The 18,480-nt window shown below is 31.2% G+C and overlaps 2 protein-coding genes across 25 annotated transcripts; both read left to right on the top strand.

The window, feature by feature from the left end:
• Positions 1-801: 801 nt before the first annotated feature.
• On the top strand, positions 802-5,706 carry LOC111283233 (uncharacterized). Of its 19 annotated transcripts, none has more exons than XM_089760958.1 (9): positions 817-1,089; positions 2,294-2,346; positions 2,771-2,930; positions 3,032-3,095; positions 3,852-3,931; positions 4,089-4,235; positions 4,466-4,527; positions 5,189-5,247; positions 5,390-5,706. In XM_089760958.1, the coding sequence occupies exons 2-5, from the start codon at positions 2,297-2,299 to the stop codon at positions 3,881-3,883; spliced, it is 306 nt and encodes a 101-aa protein (XP_089617084.1). In that variant the 5' UTR covers positions 817-1,089; positions 2,294-2,296; the 3' UTR covers positions 3,884-3,931; positions 4,089-4,235; positions 4,466-4,527; positions 5,189-5,247; positions 5,390-5,706. The 19 variants fall into 19 exon arrangements, 17 of the variants coding, with proteins under 17 accessions (XP_089617068.1, XP_089617070.1, XP_089617067.1 ...); XM_089760951.1 differs by having other exon boundaries at positions 818-1,089; positions 2,771-2,949; positions 3,042-3,095; XM_089760949.1 differs by having other exon boundaries at positions 821-1,089; positions 2,771-2,949; positions 3,042-3,095; positions 3,852-3,951.
• A 2,657-nt stretch (positions 5,707-8,363) lies between these two features.
• LOC111283234 (G-type lectin S-receptor-like serine/threonine-protein kinase At4g03230) lies at positions 8,364-13,704 on the top strand. 6 transcript variants are annotated; one of them, XM_089760936.1, is made up of 10 exons: positions 8,364-10,139; positions 10,730-10,945; positions 11,027-11,194; positions 11,608-11,766; positions 11,862-12,073; positions 12,159-12,369; positions 12,488-12,725; positions 12,845-12,995; positions 13,085-13,385; positions 13,502-13,704. In XM_089760936.1, the coding sequence occupies exons 1-10, from the start codon at positions 8,846-8,848 to the stop codon at positions 13,531-13,533; spliced, it is 2,982 nt and encodes a 993-aa protein (XP_089617062.1). In that variant the 5' UTR covers positions 8,364-8,845; the 3' UTR covers positions 13,534-13,704. The 6 variants fall into 6 exon arrangements, with proteins under 6 accessions (XP_089617062.1, XP_089617064.1, XP_089617065.1 ...); XM_089760938.1 differs by having other exon boundaries at positions 8,365-8,732; positions 8,887-10,139; positions 10,730-11,194; positions 13,502-13,703; XM_089760939.1 differs by having other exon boundaries at positions 8,365-8,732; positions 8,932-10,139; positions 10,730-11,194; positions 13,502-13,703.
• Positions 13,705-18,480: the final 4,776 nt, after the last annotated feature.

The following is an 18,480-nucleotide window of genomic DNA, read 5'->3' on the forward strand; positions in this document are numbered from 1 at the left end:
GAGTTGTTCGAATTGAAGTGAAGATGAGAGATGTAGTTTGCGATGGTTTGGACATGTGAAACGTAAGCCTAGCTGTGCATTGATTAGGAGAATTAAGTCTCTACATCTAGAAGAGATAAAAACATCTATATGTAAATCACAAAAGATATAGATGTGAGTAATAAAAAATGATATGATGATTAAAGAATCAGATGAAAAAATGATTGTTGAAAGAAATGAGTGGCGCAAGAAAATTTAAACTACAACCTAACCTGATTTTTTGTTTGATTTTTTATACAGTCGACCCTAAAGTATGAGACATAAAACTTAATATGTTATTATTGTTCTTTTTCCAAAATTTTAAATTCTTTGTGAGACTTAATTCTAAGGTATGCCATATGTTTTTTTTTTAAATTAGTATTTTTTAAATTTATATATTTTATAAATATTTTATAAATTTTAAATATTTTTGTTTTGTCAACTTAATATTAAGGCAATGTCAAATACCAAATTATTTTTTTTTCTTTTTATCATTTTTTATTTTTTATTTTTAAATATTATAACTTTTTTCATGTTAGTTTCATTTAATGTTAGTGATTAAAAAATGAATTTTTTATTTTTTAATTTTATTTAAAAAAAAATAATATTTATTATCGAATATAAGTTTATCATCGTTAAAATTTTACTATAAGTAATTATCGATAGATTATTTATGAAATTTAATTATAAAAAAATTCAATCATTATCGATAGAGTATTGACAAAATTTAAGGACGAAATTAAATTCAATGATAATTCGTAAATAAAAATATAACACGAATTATCACAAAAATTATCGATGAAATTTTTTATCCATAATTCATTGATAATTATTTAGCCAACAAAAAAATTCTATCACTAAAAATTTTTATGAAAAAACAAATTTATTGAATACTAATCAATAATCCGTTAAAAAATCGTAAAAAATTTAAACCCCTTTCCCAAAGCTGGGAAACCCATTTTCACCCTAAATCCCTAAAATCAAACAGCTTTCCTTTTCTCCCCTCCCTCTCTCGCCGATTCCCACCTCCCCTCTCAGCTCACCGGCCGGCCGGTTTCCCCTCCACCGTCGGTAATTTCTTTGTTCATTTTTCACGTATTTTGTTATTTATTTGTTGAGATTATTGTTGGGTTTTATTTGTTGAGATTATTTTTGGTTTATTGTTGGGTTTCATTAGTTTTATTCACTTTATTAAATTACCATTCATTAATATTCTCTTTCTTTTGTTAAACCCTAATCTGTGTTTTCATCATATAATTTGTTCGTTAAATTATAGCTTAAGAGAGATTTGGTTGATTTTGTGTAGTGATAGACTAGGGAAAACGAAGAACTTGGGAAGCCTTTTGGTTTCTGTGAAAATGTGTTGGAAGGCGAGACAGGGGAGCTCGATTCCACATTCTTTTATAGTATTAGTTTGTGGTATTAGTTTAGGTCCTATTATTATTATTATTCTTTACTAATTTTCTGCTTGTAAAAGGACTGAGTGTTTGAATACTGACGCAACAATGTTTTTGACAATTTAAAATTTATAGCTTTGACTTTTAAAAATTGGAAGAATGCATGATTTTACTTTTACATCGACTGATTGTGTTGTGTTTTACTAATTAAATATGAATTTTCTTTTGCTTTTAATAACTTTTTAGGAAATGAATAAAATAGCAAAACACTAAGTTCCAAAAGGATCATTACTTATAGCTAGGGAATGGATTGAGTAATATAGGAAATCTAAAGCAAAGGAAAAAAAGGGGTTAGGGGCTGGAGGAAAAAAACCATGATGGTAGGTAGTATTTGTTGTTTGTAGAAAAAGAAAGAAAGGCAAAACTTTATTAAAATTTTCTGTTCCTAAGTTTGTTTACTTAGGAGGTGAGGTCTAGGGAAGAAGAAATGATTATGACGCTAAACTCTTTGATTTGTCATTGTTTAGTAACGTGGAAAGCAAATAAATTTGAGACTTGCATGTTATTGTATTTCCAACTTCTTTTTTTTTTTTAATGTAATTTTTTAAATTCATGTATCAATTGATACAATTTCTTTTGTCTGAGAGGATGTTGGTAAAATCATTTATTGCTAAAGATGCTATACATATCTAGTTTACATGGTAGGTCAATAATGTACCATCATTATCAAGGTTTTGATTTTGATTGTTGAATGTTTAGCTTTAGCAATACATTGGCTTCTAGTTTTTTATGTTGTTTTTTCTATTCTTTTTTTTTTTTAATCTAAAGTTATTACAGTTTGTAGTACTGATCAAATTTTCTATCATATCTTGATTCAGGAAATGGATATGAGACCATGCCCAAAGGTCCACTCTTTGCTGCTGAGGAAAGAGTATCCTTTTTAAATCTTATTGCCACACATTAATTGTTCTGTTGTGACTCAACTTTGTTAGTTATATATGACTTGGGCTCTCTTGAGAACCAGCGTACATCAATAGGTACTATGTTCTAGTACATTTCAAAGGGGAGGTCCTACCAGGTTGCTCAGATTGGTTGCAAGGGTTGGATGTGGATATATTTTATTTTTTGCTAGTTTTCATATATATATATATATATATGTATATATCCTTTTACAGGATCATATCCTTCTAGCTGTCTCTAGTTTTGAGCTTTGAAGCATTTGATATGTTTCCTATATGTTAGAAGAAAAAAAGAGTCAGAGTGGCATGCTGATGCACCATTGCTAGATGGCATCTCATTATGCTATCAAGCAGTAAGGTCTAGTAGTATACATTTGGTCGCTTAACTCTTTCTAGAAGTGAAGAAGCCAAGGCAAAAGGTGTTGATAACTATGACAGAGAATTGGAGGATGCCATTGATAGACTCATTGTCGAGTGTGATAGGAAAATTGGCAGAACTCTGAAGCATCTTGAAGATGAGGATGCAAAAGCTGCTGTTGCAATATCAGTTTCTGAGGTTACACAGCTGAGGCCAAGTAAGTTAATGCAATTTCCGTAGTTTTATCTGATGTTATTCTTTTTTTTTTCTTTGGATTTTTGAAAATTTTGACGTTGCAGACACCTGAAGTACTTGAGCTGTTGAAGCAGATAAAGGAGAAACTGAAAGAAGTTGATCAACATGGTAATGTGTATTTGAACTGGCATATAATTATTCCAGAATTAAGACTTTGTTGTTTTGAGCTCTTTAACCGGGCTTAAGAGTATATTTCATTTATGTTTTGTTTGCTTGCACATTCATATCCTTGCAGTCAATAGAAGGCACACTTATTGTCTTGTTGTTCTAATAAATCATGTTTACTTTTTCTAAGGAATTCATCTGAGGTGCCTTCCAATTGATTATTGAAGAGATTTAGTTGAATGGCTTGATATGTTCCACGTATTTATGGGTTTTCTTGTAGAGAGGTTGAACTGGTTTGGTAGTTGAACTTCATTTTTCCTCTATGTTTTGGTAGTTTTTTTTTTTTTTTTAACTATTTAGCCTAGATATAAGGTAAATCATCTAGATCAACCCTTGTTTTAAATGGCACATTGGTAGGTTGTAATAATTATGAAAGTCCTCTTTTAGTATAGAGGATAAACATATTGAACCTTGAGTGTCTCTGATGTGTATTAGTCGATGCACCTGAAATTTCCAGTAAAATATATTGAAAACTTGTGTGTTGTTCCAAAAAACTTACGTGTTGTTCTGAAAAAAGGAGTGCGAACTACCATTGCATTTTTTGGTTGAAATTCTTAATGGCTCATTACTTTTCTATTGTCTGCACTTTATCTGTAATTACTGATTGCAAGGGCTTTTATTAGAATTTCCACTTATGCATGGTTGCTTACTAGTCTTTAATGAAATTTCCACTCTTACATGTTTACCTTTATTATACAGATCTTGAAGGCAAGACAGATCTTAAGATTTGAGCTCTGGAAGAAGTAAAGGAGCTTTGAACTAAAAGAGCAGACAAGTAGGTAGATCCTAGTTTTTGAAGGTTTAGGAATAAAAGAATGAAAATTCTAATGCTATAGAGTGGTATTTCTTGATTTGAGCTGTGGTGGAAGTTCCATGATCTTGATTCTATGATAACTTTTTGACCCTTGAACATATGACATTTTTTTATTGTGATAGTCAATACTACTGCATTCAAGAAAGAAAAAGCATCCCTGCCTCAACTCCTACCAAATCCTCTGCTATTGGCACCTTTGCCTGTGCTTGCACCTAATCCTCATACACAGGAGATGATAAATGAGAAGCTAAAGAAAGCAGAAGATCTTGGTAAAGTATTTCTTATCAAACTACTTAGTGACACCTCAACTTTAAAAAGTTATACTTCTATGCTAGTAAATCGATTCAGAGTATATTCCTTCGGGTTGGGATTATGTTTGTTATTTTCTTTTTTAGTGATTTGAAAATGCGGCAAACAGTGTTATTTTGCTCTATTTTATTTTGTTGGTTACCTAGTTTTGCTTAATTGTAGTTCTCTAAACTTTTACTTTATTGTTTAGGTGAGAATAGAATGGTGGATGAAGGTCAAAAAGCATTGGAAGAGGCTGAAGAACTTAAGAAGGTTTTCAATTTCCGGGTTTTGGTCTATTCCTTTATTCCTTGAATTTTTTCCTATATTTTATTTCCAATTTTGTCTTAAGTAATCTAGGCAAAATAAAATAAAAAAACTGTTTTTTCCTTTTTTTTTTTTTTTTGCCTCTTTTAGGGGATAAATATAACTTGTGTATAATGGTTTTTCCTTCTCTGTTTAGCTGCCCGCTAGACAGGAGCCTGTTCTTGATTCCTCAAAGTACACAGCCGCTGTTGTTCTCATTATGAGTCCATTTTCTTTTCTGAACCAAACACTTAAAGGAACCATAACAAAGCTTACAACTTTGAAATGAAAATGAAGAACTAAACCACAATGTAAAATGATTTGTTGAGCTTGCTGCTGTGTGTTTTGTGGAGAAAATTAGTGGATATTATCATTCAGAATTACTGTTCATTTAATTGGCTACTGTTTTTAGTTCTGCCTAATTTGTTTGTTGGATAAATTATATGAAGTTAGAACATGCTATAGTGTCCTAATACTCTAGGATAAGACACATGATAGGTTCATGGGAAGTTGTCCTACGCAATACCATTCAATTCAATGATTCAAATTAGCCCTACATGATCTGTTGCATTAGATGTTTTTTTTTTTTCATCTGCTGATCTGATCTAACTGCAAATATGAGTGGCAGTAACACAGAGGAAGCGGCTGAGCGAGCAAGTGAGAAATCCATCTTTAGCTGGGTTGCAGGTGAGGTTTGAAACGACCTTGCTCTCTAGACTCAATTTTGGAATTGTCATCATAAATTTTAATTTGAATTAATTAAAGATTTTCTTAATGCTATTGCTAAATCTAAGAAGGCTTTAAAAATTATTCATGTTTGTATTTATAGGGGCCCACAGTATGTCTAGTTTTTTGCAAGCATGATGAAAAGGTGGCTGTTGACTGCTATGCCATGGTCATATTCTTACCATAGTTCACTGGAACAACAGATGACTAGTAGCATGGTTGATGATGGAGCAGCTTTGGTTCTGTTGGTGCAATGGGTTGAGTATTTTTTGTTATAGATTTTATTTCTTGTTATAGATTTGTTGAGTATTTTTTGACAATCAACATATATGTATTTTTTGCATTTTTATTTAATAGAGTTCATAAACAATTGTGTAAAACATTTTATATTTTTTTATAAATAAAATGAAACATTTTGTTTATTTATTTTTTCTATTTATATATATTTAATACTTATGTAATTCTTTAAAAATAAATTTAAAAAACTAAAATAAAATGATAAAAATTATTAATAAAAATATATTAACATAATTGAAAAATAAATATTATCAATGGTAGGGGTGATAATAGTTTGGTAAGATTCGATTTTATTTTTTTGAATATTATATAATATTATGAAATTTTAAAATTCAATTCGAATTTAAATTTAAATTTTCATTCATTTAATTTGAATTAAGTCGAATTTTATTGATTTTGTTTGGTTTATTAATTTTTAAATTTAAATTTAAAATTTTTATTTTTATTTTTATATTATTTTAATATAAAATTTTAATATATTTAAGTAAATTTTGATATAAAATTATTATTTTATTTTATAAAAATTTAAAATATATATTAAAACTAAAAAAATATATAATTTGATGTAGTTAGTTTTTTTTTGTTTTTACTTCTCATCTTAAATTCGATCTGAACTTAATATATATATTTAATACTTGAATTTGATCCAAATAAAATAAAAAAAAATCCAAACAGAATTAAACATTATAATTTCAAATTGATTTTTGATTTTTTTAATTTTTTTCACTCCTAACCAACAAATTACCAATGAATTTTTTTATCAGTAATTATCGACAAAATTTTTGTAAGTAAATTTTGTTGAATTTCATCCATAAATTTCATCGATAATTTATCAATAGAAATTTCATTGGTAATTTTGATGAATTTTGTTTATTATCAACAAAATAGTATTGCTGATTTGGCTAGCATTATTGAAAAATTTCTATTGCTAAATTCGTTACTATTATTATTACCGATAGAAAAAATGACTCTTAATTATGAAATTTTTTATTGGTAAAGATTATTTTTTTATAGTGATCAGGAAAAGCTTATCAACACTAATGTCGCGTAGCAACTCAATTTTTTTTTTTATTTTGATTATTTTTAATTTTTGTTATTTTATCTTTTTTTAATTTTTGTTATTTTGTCTTTTTTCTTTTTTAATTAGATAATTTTATTGAGAAAAAAAAACCAATAAATGTGTATACGTGGCATTATATTTCCTTTTTTTTGTCTTTGTGATATTTTTTGAATTTTTAATCAAATAATATGCAACAAAAGAAATTGGCAAATAATCTTATTAAAAAAATGTCGATAGAGGAATGGATACTAAAATAATTCATATCCAATAAATTTCAATTTGTTTGGATTCGATAGATATATTTTTTTGTTTGAAATTTAATCGAGATTTATTATTTTAAAAATTAAAGTCAAGTTAAAAACGGATTTAAGATATTTTATTTTGTTTTGAATATATATATTAATTATAGTTTTAATTAATTATTTAATTTTATATTTATATATATATGTATTATATTAATAACATGTTATTTAATACTTAATTTAATAAAAAATACTATATTGATTCTTAAATAAGATGTAATCCATTATATAAATTTAGTTCATTTTGATTTTTGTTTTAATCTCATTCAAGGTTTCGAGGTATTACTTTTTTTTTCAACTTTTAAAATTTTTTGTTTTAATTTAAATAAATTTTGTAAAAGAAACCTAGGTAGGTATCCGTGTAAGCCTCAAAATTTTTTTATTTCGTTTTTTTCAATTAAATAAATTTTGTAAAAAATAGAGGAGCCAATGAGTAAAGTTAATAAAATAATTTGTATTTAATATATTTTAATTCAATTAAGATGTCCACCTAATATCCTAACGAACGTTTTTGTTTTATTATTTTTTTATTATTCGTTATTTTCATTTTCCGGCTTTTGAGTATGTTGTGGTCCTCAATTTCCGGATGCCTTAAGTTAGTTCCTAAAAGCATCTGATTTGCATTTTGCTTCATGGCAAAGTTATGTATTTCCAATCACGGATGGGGATTAGGGCTACTTTATTAAAATATATATACTCTTATTAGAAGATAGGGAGGGAGCCGCTTGCGCGTTTGGTCTGGATTGCGCTCTCTCCACCCCCTGGATCCTGCACATAGCGTAAAAAATAAATTCTTTTGAATGCAATCCTCTTGGTTCCTGCAACACAGCAGCCAGATTTCACTGGACGACTTTGCTGTTCAGTTCTAGGTAGCAGATGAAGCAACTGCCACACAATTGGCACGGATATGAACTTGGTCCAGGATTGGTATTTCACTTCCTAAAAATTCCCAAAAACCTTGACTGTGGTCTTAATGGGTCGTTTTCATCGAATATAAATAAGCTGAAATGGAAGGAGGAAGTATATGGAGTCCCGGGTAGCCAGATCTTAGTCACACAAGACGACGTAGAAAATTAAAGCAGGGCCCCTCTTATAAAAAGATGAAAAGAAAGACAATCCAATGACCTTGACCTCTTTAGCCAAACAAAAAAAAAAAAAAAAGAAAAACACTTTCGACCCCACTTTCACCGGCACCGCTGAGCCTGCAACCACTACAATTCAACTTTAAATATTGTAAATCATGATCTACATTACTTATGCTAGTCTACTGAAGATACGGACTTTTTTTGGCCAGATACTGAAGATACAGACAGGAGTTTTAACTGAGATCAAGATTTGGAGCCAATATCAATTTAATTTGGCCCTAAAAAAACACCGAGTTTTTCCATGGTTTATTGACCAACGTCACTAGAATATATATATGTTGGACTAACAACGTTCAATCTTAAATAGAATTGGCGGTGCTTTCTTTCTCAGGATAATATGCTTCCTGGAAAAGCAGTACAAGAGTAGTCGATACGTCAAACTTTCTTTCTCAAATTTCCAAATCACGAGGGAAAAATCATAATTAAATGATACTATCGCTATTAGCTTTTGTTTAGGTATTGAACTATGCGACAATATTTCAACATCATCTTTAACTGTGGATTCCATGGGCGGTATTAGCTGCTGACCAAGCTACCTTATGTTGTGGTCTGTGGGGGCGTTTTAGATAATGGAAAACAACAGCAGGGCACTTTTCCATAGAGAAGAGGATATGAAAATTTCTGCAGAACCTGTTAAAGCAGGTGAGTGCTAAGCCAATGAATGCCTCCTTGTTTTTAATCTTCCATAATAATCATAACTGAGAGAAGTAAGATCAAAAGAAAATCATTACTACGTTAATTGCTTGTTAAGGCCGATGCCACCCACATTATTTCTGCACGCATTTCTGTTTTGCAGTTCTATTCTATGTTCTTCTGCTAAAGAGACCATAACATTAAACAGTTCGATCCGTGATGGCGAAGGAGATAGGCTGGTTTCACCAGGAAAAATGTTTGAACTAGGATTTTTTACTCCTAATGGAAGCTCTAACACCAGGAGATACGTGGGGATATGGTATGGTTCAAATCCGCAAACAGTTGTATGGGTTGCCAATAGAGACAAGCCACTTTTGGATGATAGTGGAGTCCTTGTTGTTGGAGAGGATGGCAACCTCAAGGTGCTGCATGGAAGTGGAAAATCATTGATCTGGTCAACGAATCTTGAAGCAGTGTCTCCTGGATATAGAAAAGCCAAGTTGACGGATGCTGGGAATCTGGTGCTGAGCAATGAAGAACAAGAAAACCACTCAGAAAGCATTATCTGGCAGAGTTTTGATAATCCAACTGATACATTTCTTCCAGGCATGAGAATGGATGGAGACAGGATACTAACTTCTTGGAAAAGTTATGATGATCCAGCTCCAGGGAATTTCACATTTCAGATAGACCAAGAAAGAATTAACCAGTTCATTATTTGGAAAAGAACAACAAGGTATTGGAAAAGTGGTGTCTCGGGTAAATTCATTGGTCCTGATGGGATGCCCTCAGCCATGCCATCAGCAATATCTTTCCTTTTGTCAAATTTTACCTCAGTTGTACTCCATAACGAGTCCATGCCTCATCTTACCTCATCATTATACAGCGATACAAGGTTGATTATCAGTTACTCCGGTCAAATTCAGTATTTGAAGAGGGATTCTGAGAAGATCTGGTCCTTGATTTGGGCAGAGCCCAGAGATAAATGCAGTGTCTACAATGTATGCGGAAATTTCGGAAGCTGCAACAGTAACAATGACTTGATGTGCAAATGTTTACCTGGCTTTGCACCTAGCGCCCCAGCGAATTGGAATAACGAGGATTACTTTGATGGATGCACTAGAAAGTCAAGGATATGCAACAAAAATGCTGAGAGTGACGCATTCTTGAGCTTGAATATGATGGAAGTAGGGAATCCAGACTCTCAGTTTAATGCGAAGACTGAAACCGAATGCAAATTAGAGTGCCTTAACAACTGTCAGTGCCAGGCTTATTCCTATGAAGAACTTGATATTGTGCAACAGGGTGGTAGCCGCATTGCTGCATGCTGGATATGGTTGGAAGATCTCAACAATATTCAGGAGGAGTATGAAGGTGGCCGTAACCTTAATGTTCGGTTACCAGTGTCTGATGTAGGTACAGCTCTTTCCCTTCTGAAAATTGCTTGATTTCATGATTCTTGAAAGTTAATACATTTTGCTTGATGACAATCCTCTTTTTGAGACAGACGTGATCTGTTCATTAGGTATGGCATTATACATCCTAGAGATTAAGAAATCTAGAGAAGGCTCTCAGGCCTAAATTGAAATTCTCAACATTGTACTGGTTTGATCTAAACATAAACCTTTTTCAACAATGCGAGTTCCTGCTTTAGGGAAATTTCTTATTTCTGATTCTACCCGCCCTGCTTCATTTCTCCGACGGATATGGCCTCATAACTTCTATGACTACTTATTAAATGATAGTAGACTATATGATGAACATTATGGTTTCTGTCTATTTGGCAGTAGAGTAAAAATGTAATCCCTGAGAAAATCTGTAGATGACTTTAAAAGTCACTCTGTTTGCATCAGAAAATTTTCAATGTGTCTACAATGTGGTATCTGTTTGGACTTACAGACTAGTTATATGAGGTTCAAAAGTCTTATTTCGTATTTTAAATCATTTTTCAATAAGAAATGACAAGGAGCTCATCATCTGAATTTGAAGTTATTCTATTTTTGCAGAATCAACCAGAAGAAGTTGTGAGACTTGTGGCACAAACCTGATTCCATATCCACTTAGCACCGGACCAAAATGTGGTGATGCCATGTACATCAGTTTTCACTGCAACACCTCTTCAGGGGAAGTTACTTTTGATGCGCCCAGTGGCACCTATAGAGTGACAAGCATAAATCCAGAAACACGAAAATTCATCATTCAAACCAATGATGCAAATGATTGTAAGGCTGGAAATTCAGGTGACAATTTCTTTCAGTTCAAGCAGCCATCACCATTTCACGTTACTAGCAGGTGTAATGCAGATGAAATAGAGATAGGCTGGGATCCTCCATTGGAGCCAACCTGCTCCTCACCTACAGATTGCAAAGAATGGCCAAAGTCAACTTGTAATGTAACAAGTGATGGAAAGAAAAGGTGCCTCTGCAACGCAAACTTTCGATGGGATAACTTGAATTTGAATTGCACTGAAGGTAGAATGATATAACTAACTATTTAATCGGAAACTGTTATTTTCCTTAAAGAAGTTTAGTTGTTTTGTTGATAATAAATAATTTAAATCAGTTATGCAGAGGGAAATAATATTGCAAAGGCATTTTGGTTAATTGCCAATATGCAACGGTAGGGGTAAGACCGTTAGAGTAAATACATTGGTTGCACATTCTGCTAACCAGAGTCAACCTAGCAAGACAACATTTCAGCATATGTCTTCTAATAACGCTCAGGCAAAAACTATGAAGTTTGATGCAAATGACTTTTGTTTAGAAAAGCCTTAGTATCATCTAATGTCACTTTGTGAATTTGCTTGCCAAAGATGCAGAGACTGAATTATATACATGTAACTTTCAAGTCTATATGTTAAAAGGGTCCTTCTCTACTCCTGCAGACAGTGGCTATAGAGAAAAGAGATACGAGTCTTCAACCAAAAAGATGGCTTCATCTCTGATCCTTATAATAGCTTTTCTTAGCGCAGTTGTTCTAACCATTCTGTCAAGCACCATCGTTTATGTTTACTTGCAAAGGAGAAAGCTGGCGGAGGGAAACGGTAAGTACCATTTACCAATCATTTTTTATTTTCAGAAAATGAATCACAAAATTTTAGGGGTTATTCCATTTGGGCAAGGTTTATCTGAAACACAGGGATATGGGGAAACATTCAAAGAAATTCTGCACTTCACTTGTATGACAATGAGAGACATGTCAAAGACCTGATTGATTCAGGACGACTTAAAGAAGACGATACAGATGGCATAGAGGTACCATTTTTTCATTTAGAAAGTATTCTAGCTGCAACAAAAAACTTCTCAAACGCAAACAAGCTGGGGCAAGGGGGATTTGGGCCTGTTTACAAGGTAATAGACTTTTATTCTACTATTTAAAATTCATCTTTCTAATTTTGTTTGGTTAAACACGCTGAAAACGGGAATCTACTACCAGGGCAAGTTTCCGGAAGGGCAAGAAATTGCTGTAAAGAGGCTCTCAAGTGGTTCAGGACAAGGCTTAGAGGAATTCAAAAATGAGGTCGTGCTGATTGCAAGACTTCAACATCGAAATCTTGTTAGACTTTTAGGCAATTGTGTTGCAGGAGATGAAAAGATGCTACTCTATGAGTATATGCCTAACAAAAGCTTAGACTCCTTCATATTTGGTGAGCCTCTACCGAACTTTCAACTGTCTGTTTTACATATAATCTTCACATATGAATTCATAGTAACTGACCGGTCACTAAAGATATGTTCTTGAATGGAAATGAAAAACCTTACAAGATCGGAAGCTATGCGTTCTGCTGGACTGGGATATCCGATTCCGCATCATTTTGGGAATTGCCCGAGGCCTTCTATATCTCCACCAAGATTCAAGGCTGAGGATAATTCACAGAGATCTGAAAACGAGCAACATTCTACTCGATGAGGAAATGAATCCCAAAATTTCAGACTTTGGCTTGGCAAGGATTTTTGGTGGTCAAGAAACTGCTGCAAACACAAAGAGAGTCGTTGGAACTTAGTAAGCTTTACTTGAATGATAGATTCATGAGACCTGATTACAAAGTTTCACAAAAAAAAAAAAAGAAATTTGATTACTTTGGTAAAATAGTTTTTAATGTCTTGGTTTTGATGATACAGTGGCTACATGTCTCCTGAGTATGCATTAGACGGACTTTTCTCATTCAAATCAGATGTGTTTAGCTTTGGTGTTGTTGTAATTGAGATCATCACTGGAAAGAGGAACACCGGATTTTACCATCCTGAACAGTCTTTGAGCCTTCTGGGCTATGTAAGTTTTGTTGCCTTTTTTCTCACCCTTTTCGCATAGTGATTTTATTCCCCACCTAATACCAATTTGCATTTTACAACTATTACCAGGCGTGGCATTTGTGGAAGGCAGACAAGGCATTAGATTTGTTGGACCAGACACTGCAAGAGAGTTGCAAAGCAAACGAACTTCTGAAGTGTCTAAATGTGGGGCTCTTGTGCGTGCAAGAAGACCCGAGCGATCGTCCCACCATGTCACAGGTAGTTTTCATGCTTGGCAGCGAAACTGCATCGCTTCCAGCTCCTAAACAACCAGCATTTGTAGTCAGGCGATGCCCTTCGAGCAGAGCTTCTTCATCTAGCAAACCAGAGACATTTTCCCAAAATGAGCTAACCGTTACTTTAGAATATGGTAGATAGTACAAAGCTCACAATAAGTCATTTCTACGAGTATAAGAACCAATATTTATGTTTGCTACTTGTTTTTTTGTCCCTTATTTTCTAACTGTATATCATTTGATATTTCAGAATGCTGGCGATTTTGCAATTGTTGTGCTTAATTTTGCTTAAGCATAACCTGCAATTGGCAGTTTCTGCTCAAGATTTGCTTATTTCTTGAAGATTACCTAAAAGCTCCAAACATCATTTCAAACATTGTATCCCTGATTGTCTGCCTAGTGACGTGGAAACCTATCTAATTCTATCTTAAAAAATCACGACTGATTTTTGAATTAGTTGATATGTTGTAGGAATTAGTACTTGAAAACTAAGAATTTAAATGAGCTTTTGCATCTAATATCTTTTAAATATTCAAAGATAGATTAGAAATTTCAAAAACGAATTCTATCCTAGCAATGTAAAGGAAAACTAAAATTAACGAGCTAGGGGCACCAACGCCAGCCCCTGGGCCTGGTTAAAGTGTTGGGTGGTCTAATAACTGATTTGAGCCCTTCTAGACCCTGGACTTGTCACATAAAATTTCAAAGAGAAAAAAATGTAGAAAAAAAAAATCAGTACTTCCAATAGACACCGCTTGCTCTCGTGGATAAACTTGATAATTTTATACATAATATAATGATATAATATAAAAAATAATACAAAAATATTGAATATGTGTTTTAAAAAAACGTATTTGGTATTTATTTATATCGATACGAATTTTGACATGATATAATTCATATTTTATACGTGTTGACATGACTCAATACGTGATACGATAAAAATAATATGTTTAATTTAATTTTATCATATGAGTACACATTTAATATATTTAACATGTTTAATATATATTTTTATTATTTTAAATTAATATATACATATAAAGATTATTTTAATTTTTAATCTTTTAATTATGATACTTAATTAGCTATTTAATATCCTATAAAAATTATTTTAAACATGTAATTATGATACTTATTTAATAATTATTATAAAATTATTTTTTATATTAATAATATAAATACAATATAAATATTAATTTTGGTTTTATACATTATTATTTTATTCTTTAATCTTTAATAGTTTAAAATTTGAATTTGATACTAAAAATTTATATAATTATGTAATATATATTAATATATATATATATATTAAATACATATTAAATGGATATTAAATTTTTTTAATTTTTTTAATATGTAAGTTTTTTTTATATTATTAATATGTCAAGTTTATTAAGTTATAAATGATAAATAATTTATAGTTATTTATTATTTTAGTTATCTTCTTGTATATATTGTGTTAGTTATATATATTCATGTATATTTATATTAGTTATATCGTATTTAAACAAATTAATTATATATATTAATCATATCGTATTACGTGTAACACATATAATAAATATGTTGTATTTATATTTAAATTTTAAATATATTTTATAATTTTTATTATATTCGTATTTTAATAATTCATGTCATTACACGTGTTAAATACTATACAAGACATGACACAAAACATGAATTGTAATGTCCACTTGCGGACCGATCCTTCCCGTCTTTAGTTTAAACTTGAATAGCAATGACGTAGCATGAGTTTTGTTTGTCTCCATTCCAACATGATTTTATAAAATTTAGATTAATTCCAATTTGATATTAAAATATTGTTATTTTTATATTAGACTCATATATATAAAATTATAATAAATTTGATTCAAAATTAATTTAATAATTTTAATTTTATATAATATTTATAAAATATTACTTTTTAATATAAATTACATCTTAATTATACATAAATATAGTATTTTTATTAAGTTAAATATCTTAAATTAAGATATTAAATAATAATTTTATTAATATAATATATATAATATAAAAATAAATAAATAATAAAAATATTATATATATATATATATTGGGTCAAGTTTGGACAAATTTATCTAAAATCTGACTTTGACTTGACTTTAATTTTTAAAAAAATTAACCTAACTCAAAACCCAATATTTAAAAAATTATCTTATAAAATCAGATCGAATCGAAATTTGATGATTTTGTGTAAATTTGCTATCCCTAAAATTAACCTTGCTGAAAAATTTTCAAAAACTCATGCAAACTAGATTTTAAACTTCATTTCAAAAGCTCCCTACAAAACGTTACAAAATAATTGGCATAAAGCTAACCGTAAATAGTGTTACGAGCCTTTACAATTTGAAGATATTTAATTAGTGTTGTCTTAATATTTTATCTTATAATTTATGTTATTATTTTATTTATTATTTAGAATTATCTTAAAATATTTATTTATTTATCTTTTAAGATTATTTATAAAGTAATAATAATTATTTATATTTATCATTGTTAAAAGTATTTTTGAGTTCAAAGGTAAAATGGTCTTTTCTTTTATTAAAGATTGTTAACAGATAGTTAAGGGCATTTTCAATTTTTGGATTAACCTGACATTTCAAGTCGATCTAGCATGTATAATGTCATGTCAGCTCAGTCACGTCACTAATTTACTCCACAAATTTATTATCTTTCATCTATAAATAAAGTCATCTAAGTATTATTTATCTATCTTGCTTTTATTTTACTTTACCTTTTACTCTCTTTCTAATCTTTCATAGTCGATCTCTAACTTAAGTATTGAAGTATAAATGCAAGGAACACTCTTGTGATTTCAAGGTTTTATCTCTTTACTCAAAGCTCGGCACCAACATTTGAGCATAAAGTAGGAGTTATACATTTTTTAGCCAAGCTAAACATTATGTTGCCTAAAAAGAGAGTTCCCAAGGAAGGACAGCCAGTTGTCCCAACTGGAATAAAAACCCACACTAACCAACCTAGAGACTGACCTACACTTCAACAGGCCTAAAAATGGAACAATTTCTAGCTCTAAACGAACGAATATAAGCCCTGAAATAAATGCTCCAAGTTATAACCCCACCAAAAACCTCTAAAGTACCTGACTTAGTCATTTTTAAAAGATAACCAATAGAAAGACAACCGAGCCACGAAAACATTGAGGCATCTTCAGCCTCTTGAGAAAAAGAGCCTACACCAACAACCGACCTCTATCACTCACACACCTCTGTATCAACCATCCAAAAAACAAAATAACCTATTCCCGAACCCCAATAAAACAAAGACCTTGAAGCTCAGATGCAAGCAAAAGAGAATGAGTCAAAAGGAAAAGTTGTGGCTTTTAAGGATGAATTGAAATTCCTAGAGACTTTACCCTTTTCTCAAGAGATTGACAGAACCATGCCCCAAAGGGATTCAAGATACTGACTTTGAAAATATACGATGGTATAATTGATCTCTTTGATCATTTGAAACTTTATAAAACTAATATAATGATGCAGGTAATAGGTGAGGCTATCAAATGTAAAAAATTGACAACCACTTTCAAAAGGACAACTCAGTCTTAGTTTTGTAGTTTGAAACTAAGATCCATTACTACTTTTAAGAGCTCAATCACTCTTTTTGTCTCAATTTGTAAGCAATAGGCGAACTAAAAAAACTACTCTAAGCCTGATGTCTATCCATCAAGGTAGAAATGGGTCTCTAAAAGGCTATGCTACGAGTTTTAATACAAAAGCTCTACAAGTGAAAGATTTAAAACAAACAACCGTGGTAGCTGTCATCATTAATGGACTCAATCACAAAGAGTACCACTTGAAGTTTACACTCTCCTTTGAACCGCCTAAAAACATTAATCAACATGCTCTTTGTTGTAAAAAAAAATCAATGTTAAAGCTACAATAAAAAATCGAGGTGAGAGAGGCTCATCCCCCTTCATCGACGGTCAAGGTAAGAAAAGTGCATCTTTTATATTTAGTTGGAAAAAAGGCAAGGTAATCTATGATCCTCCTTTAAAAGGGAGACATTAAGGGTACCATAGGACCAAGAGCTCAAACAAACAATGAACTACATAGCACTAAATACCTATAGAAAGGAAATTCTGATTCAAATAGAAAATGATCCTAAGCTCAGATGGCCAAAGCCACTGAGGCCAATCACCTAATGAGACCCTAATAAAATAGAAAAGGATCGAGCTTTCCTTGATCATCCATCTTCTTGATGCAAAGAAAGAGCAACTTTCAATGCTTTATTAAACTTGGACAATCCAAGAAGATTTTCTTAGCTAGCCTAACTATAACATAAAGTTTGCTCTTATCATAGAGGTGCTTCATAAATATGAAAATTTTCCTAAATAAAGTGATGGTTGAAAGAATATCTAACTTTATACAAAGAATAATGAAAGCTATTATGTACAAAAAAAATTTGGAATGAACTAAGTGATAGTCAAATTATAGGAATTAAAAAATTTGACAATAAAAAAATGTAAAGGAAACCTTAAACCAGCTATTATGAAGTCCTAATACACCAAAATCTAGTGATCTTGTAAAGAAGAAGTGATCTGGTCCTCACTGGTTAATGCTAACACATTGTATCCCTTATTTGATAGGTCAAAGTTAACCTTCAAAGATCGAACGTGATGAATAGAGCACATGTTAAGATAGTCATTGAGATTAGCCTTACTTTTCAAACTTTTTATCATATCTTTAAGGACTAAACCTAAACTATAATGAGTGTAAAAAAGGAATCTGGGCTAAGTTGTTTAAATTTGAGAAGACCTTTTCCTCCCATTCACTCTCTCCTCAGCTTGGTCGAATCTCTTTTTTCGTTCCTCGTTAAAATCCTCTTTACCTTTATAATACTCATTTTCAGAAGACTTAAATTCTATAAAAATAAAATTTCATACTCGAGCAATAGCAGAGACCATCACAATATTAGAGGAAGAAAAAGAAAAGCAAAGAGATTTTTCAAACAATGGGAAAAAATAAGGGACAAGAATCAAGATTAGTTTAAAAGGTACATGGAAAAAAGTAAAAAGAGTAAAAGAGGGCTTAAAATAAAGAAGGGGAATAGAAGAGGAAGAAGAAAGGTCAACTGAAGGAGTTGGATTGACCTTAGATATAGAAGCCAGAGTATTTTTAAGCTTGAAGTCAATTGCAGCCACAAGCTTGTGTATCCCATCATAAATTCGTTTTTCCCTTGCATGAA

The sequence above is a fragment of the Durio zibethinus genome, chromosome 5 (assembly GCF_047325235.1).
Source record: "Durio zibethinus cultivar Kanyao isolate XHJ-2024 chromosome 5, ASM4732523v1, whole genome shotgun sequence".
Lineage (NCBI taxonomy): Eukaryota > Viridiplantae > Streptophyta > Magnoliopsida > Malvales > Malvaceae > Durio > Durio zibethinus.

Coding starts and splice junctions, on each gene's coding strand:
- LOC111283233 (XM_089760941.1), top strand. CDS start 2,297: ATGGATATGAGACCATGCCCAAAGGTCCACTCTTTGCTGCTGAGGAAA. Junction 2,347..2,770: donor TCTTTGCTGCTGAGGAAAGA/GTATCCTTTTTA, acceptor AACTCTTTCTAG/AAGTGAAGAAGCCAAGGCAA. Junction 2,950..3,041: donor GGTTACACAGCTGAGGCCAA/GTAAGTTAATGC, acceptor AGACACCTGAAG/TACTTGAGCTGTTGAAGCAG.
- LOC111283234 (XM_089760935.1), top strand. CDS start 8,846: ATGCCACCCACATTATTTCTGCACGCATTTCTGTTTTGCAGTTCTATT. Junction 12,996..13,084: donor CTTTGAGCCTTCTGGGCTAT/GTAAGTTTTGTT, acceptor AACTATTACCAG/GCGTGGCATTTGTGGAAGGC. Junction 13,386..13,501: donor AACCGTTACTTTAGAATATG/GTAGATAGTACA, acceptor TTGATATTTCAG/AATGCTGGCGATTTTGCAAT.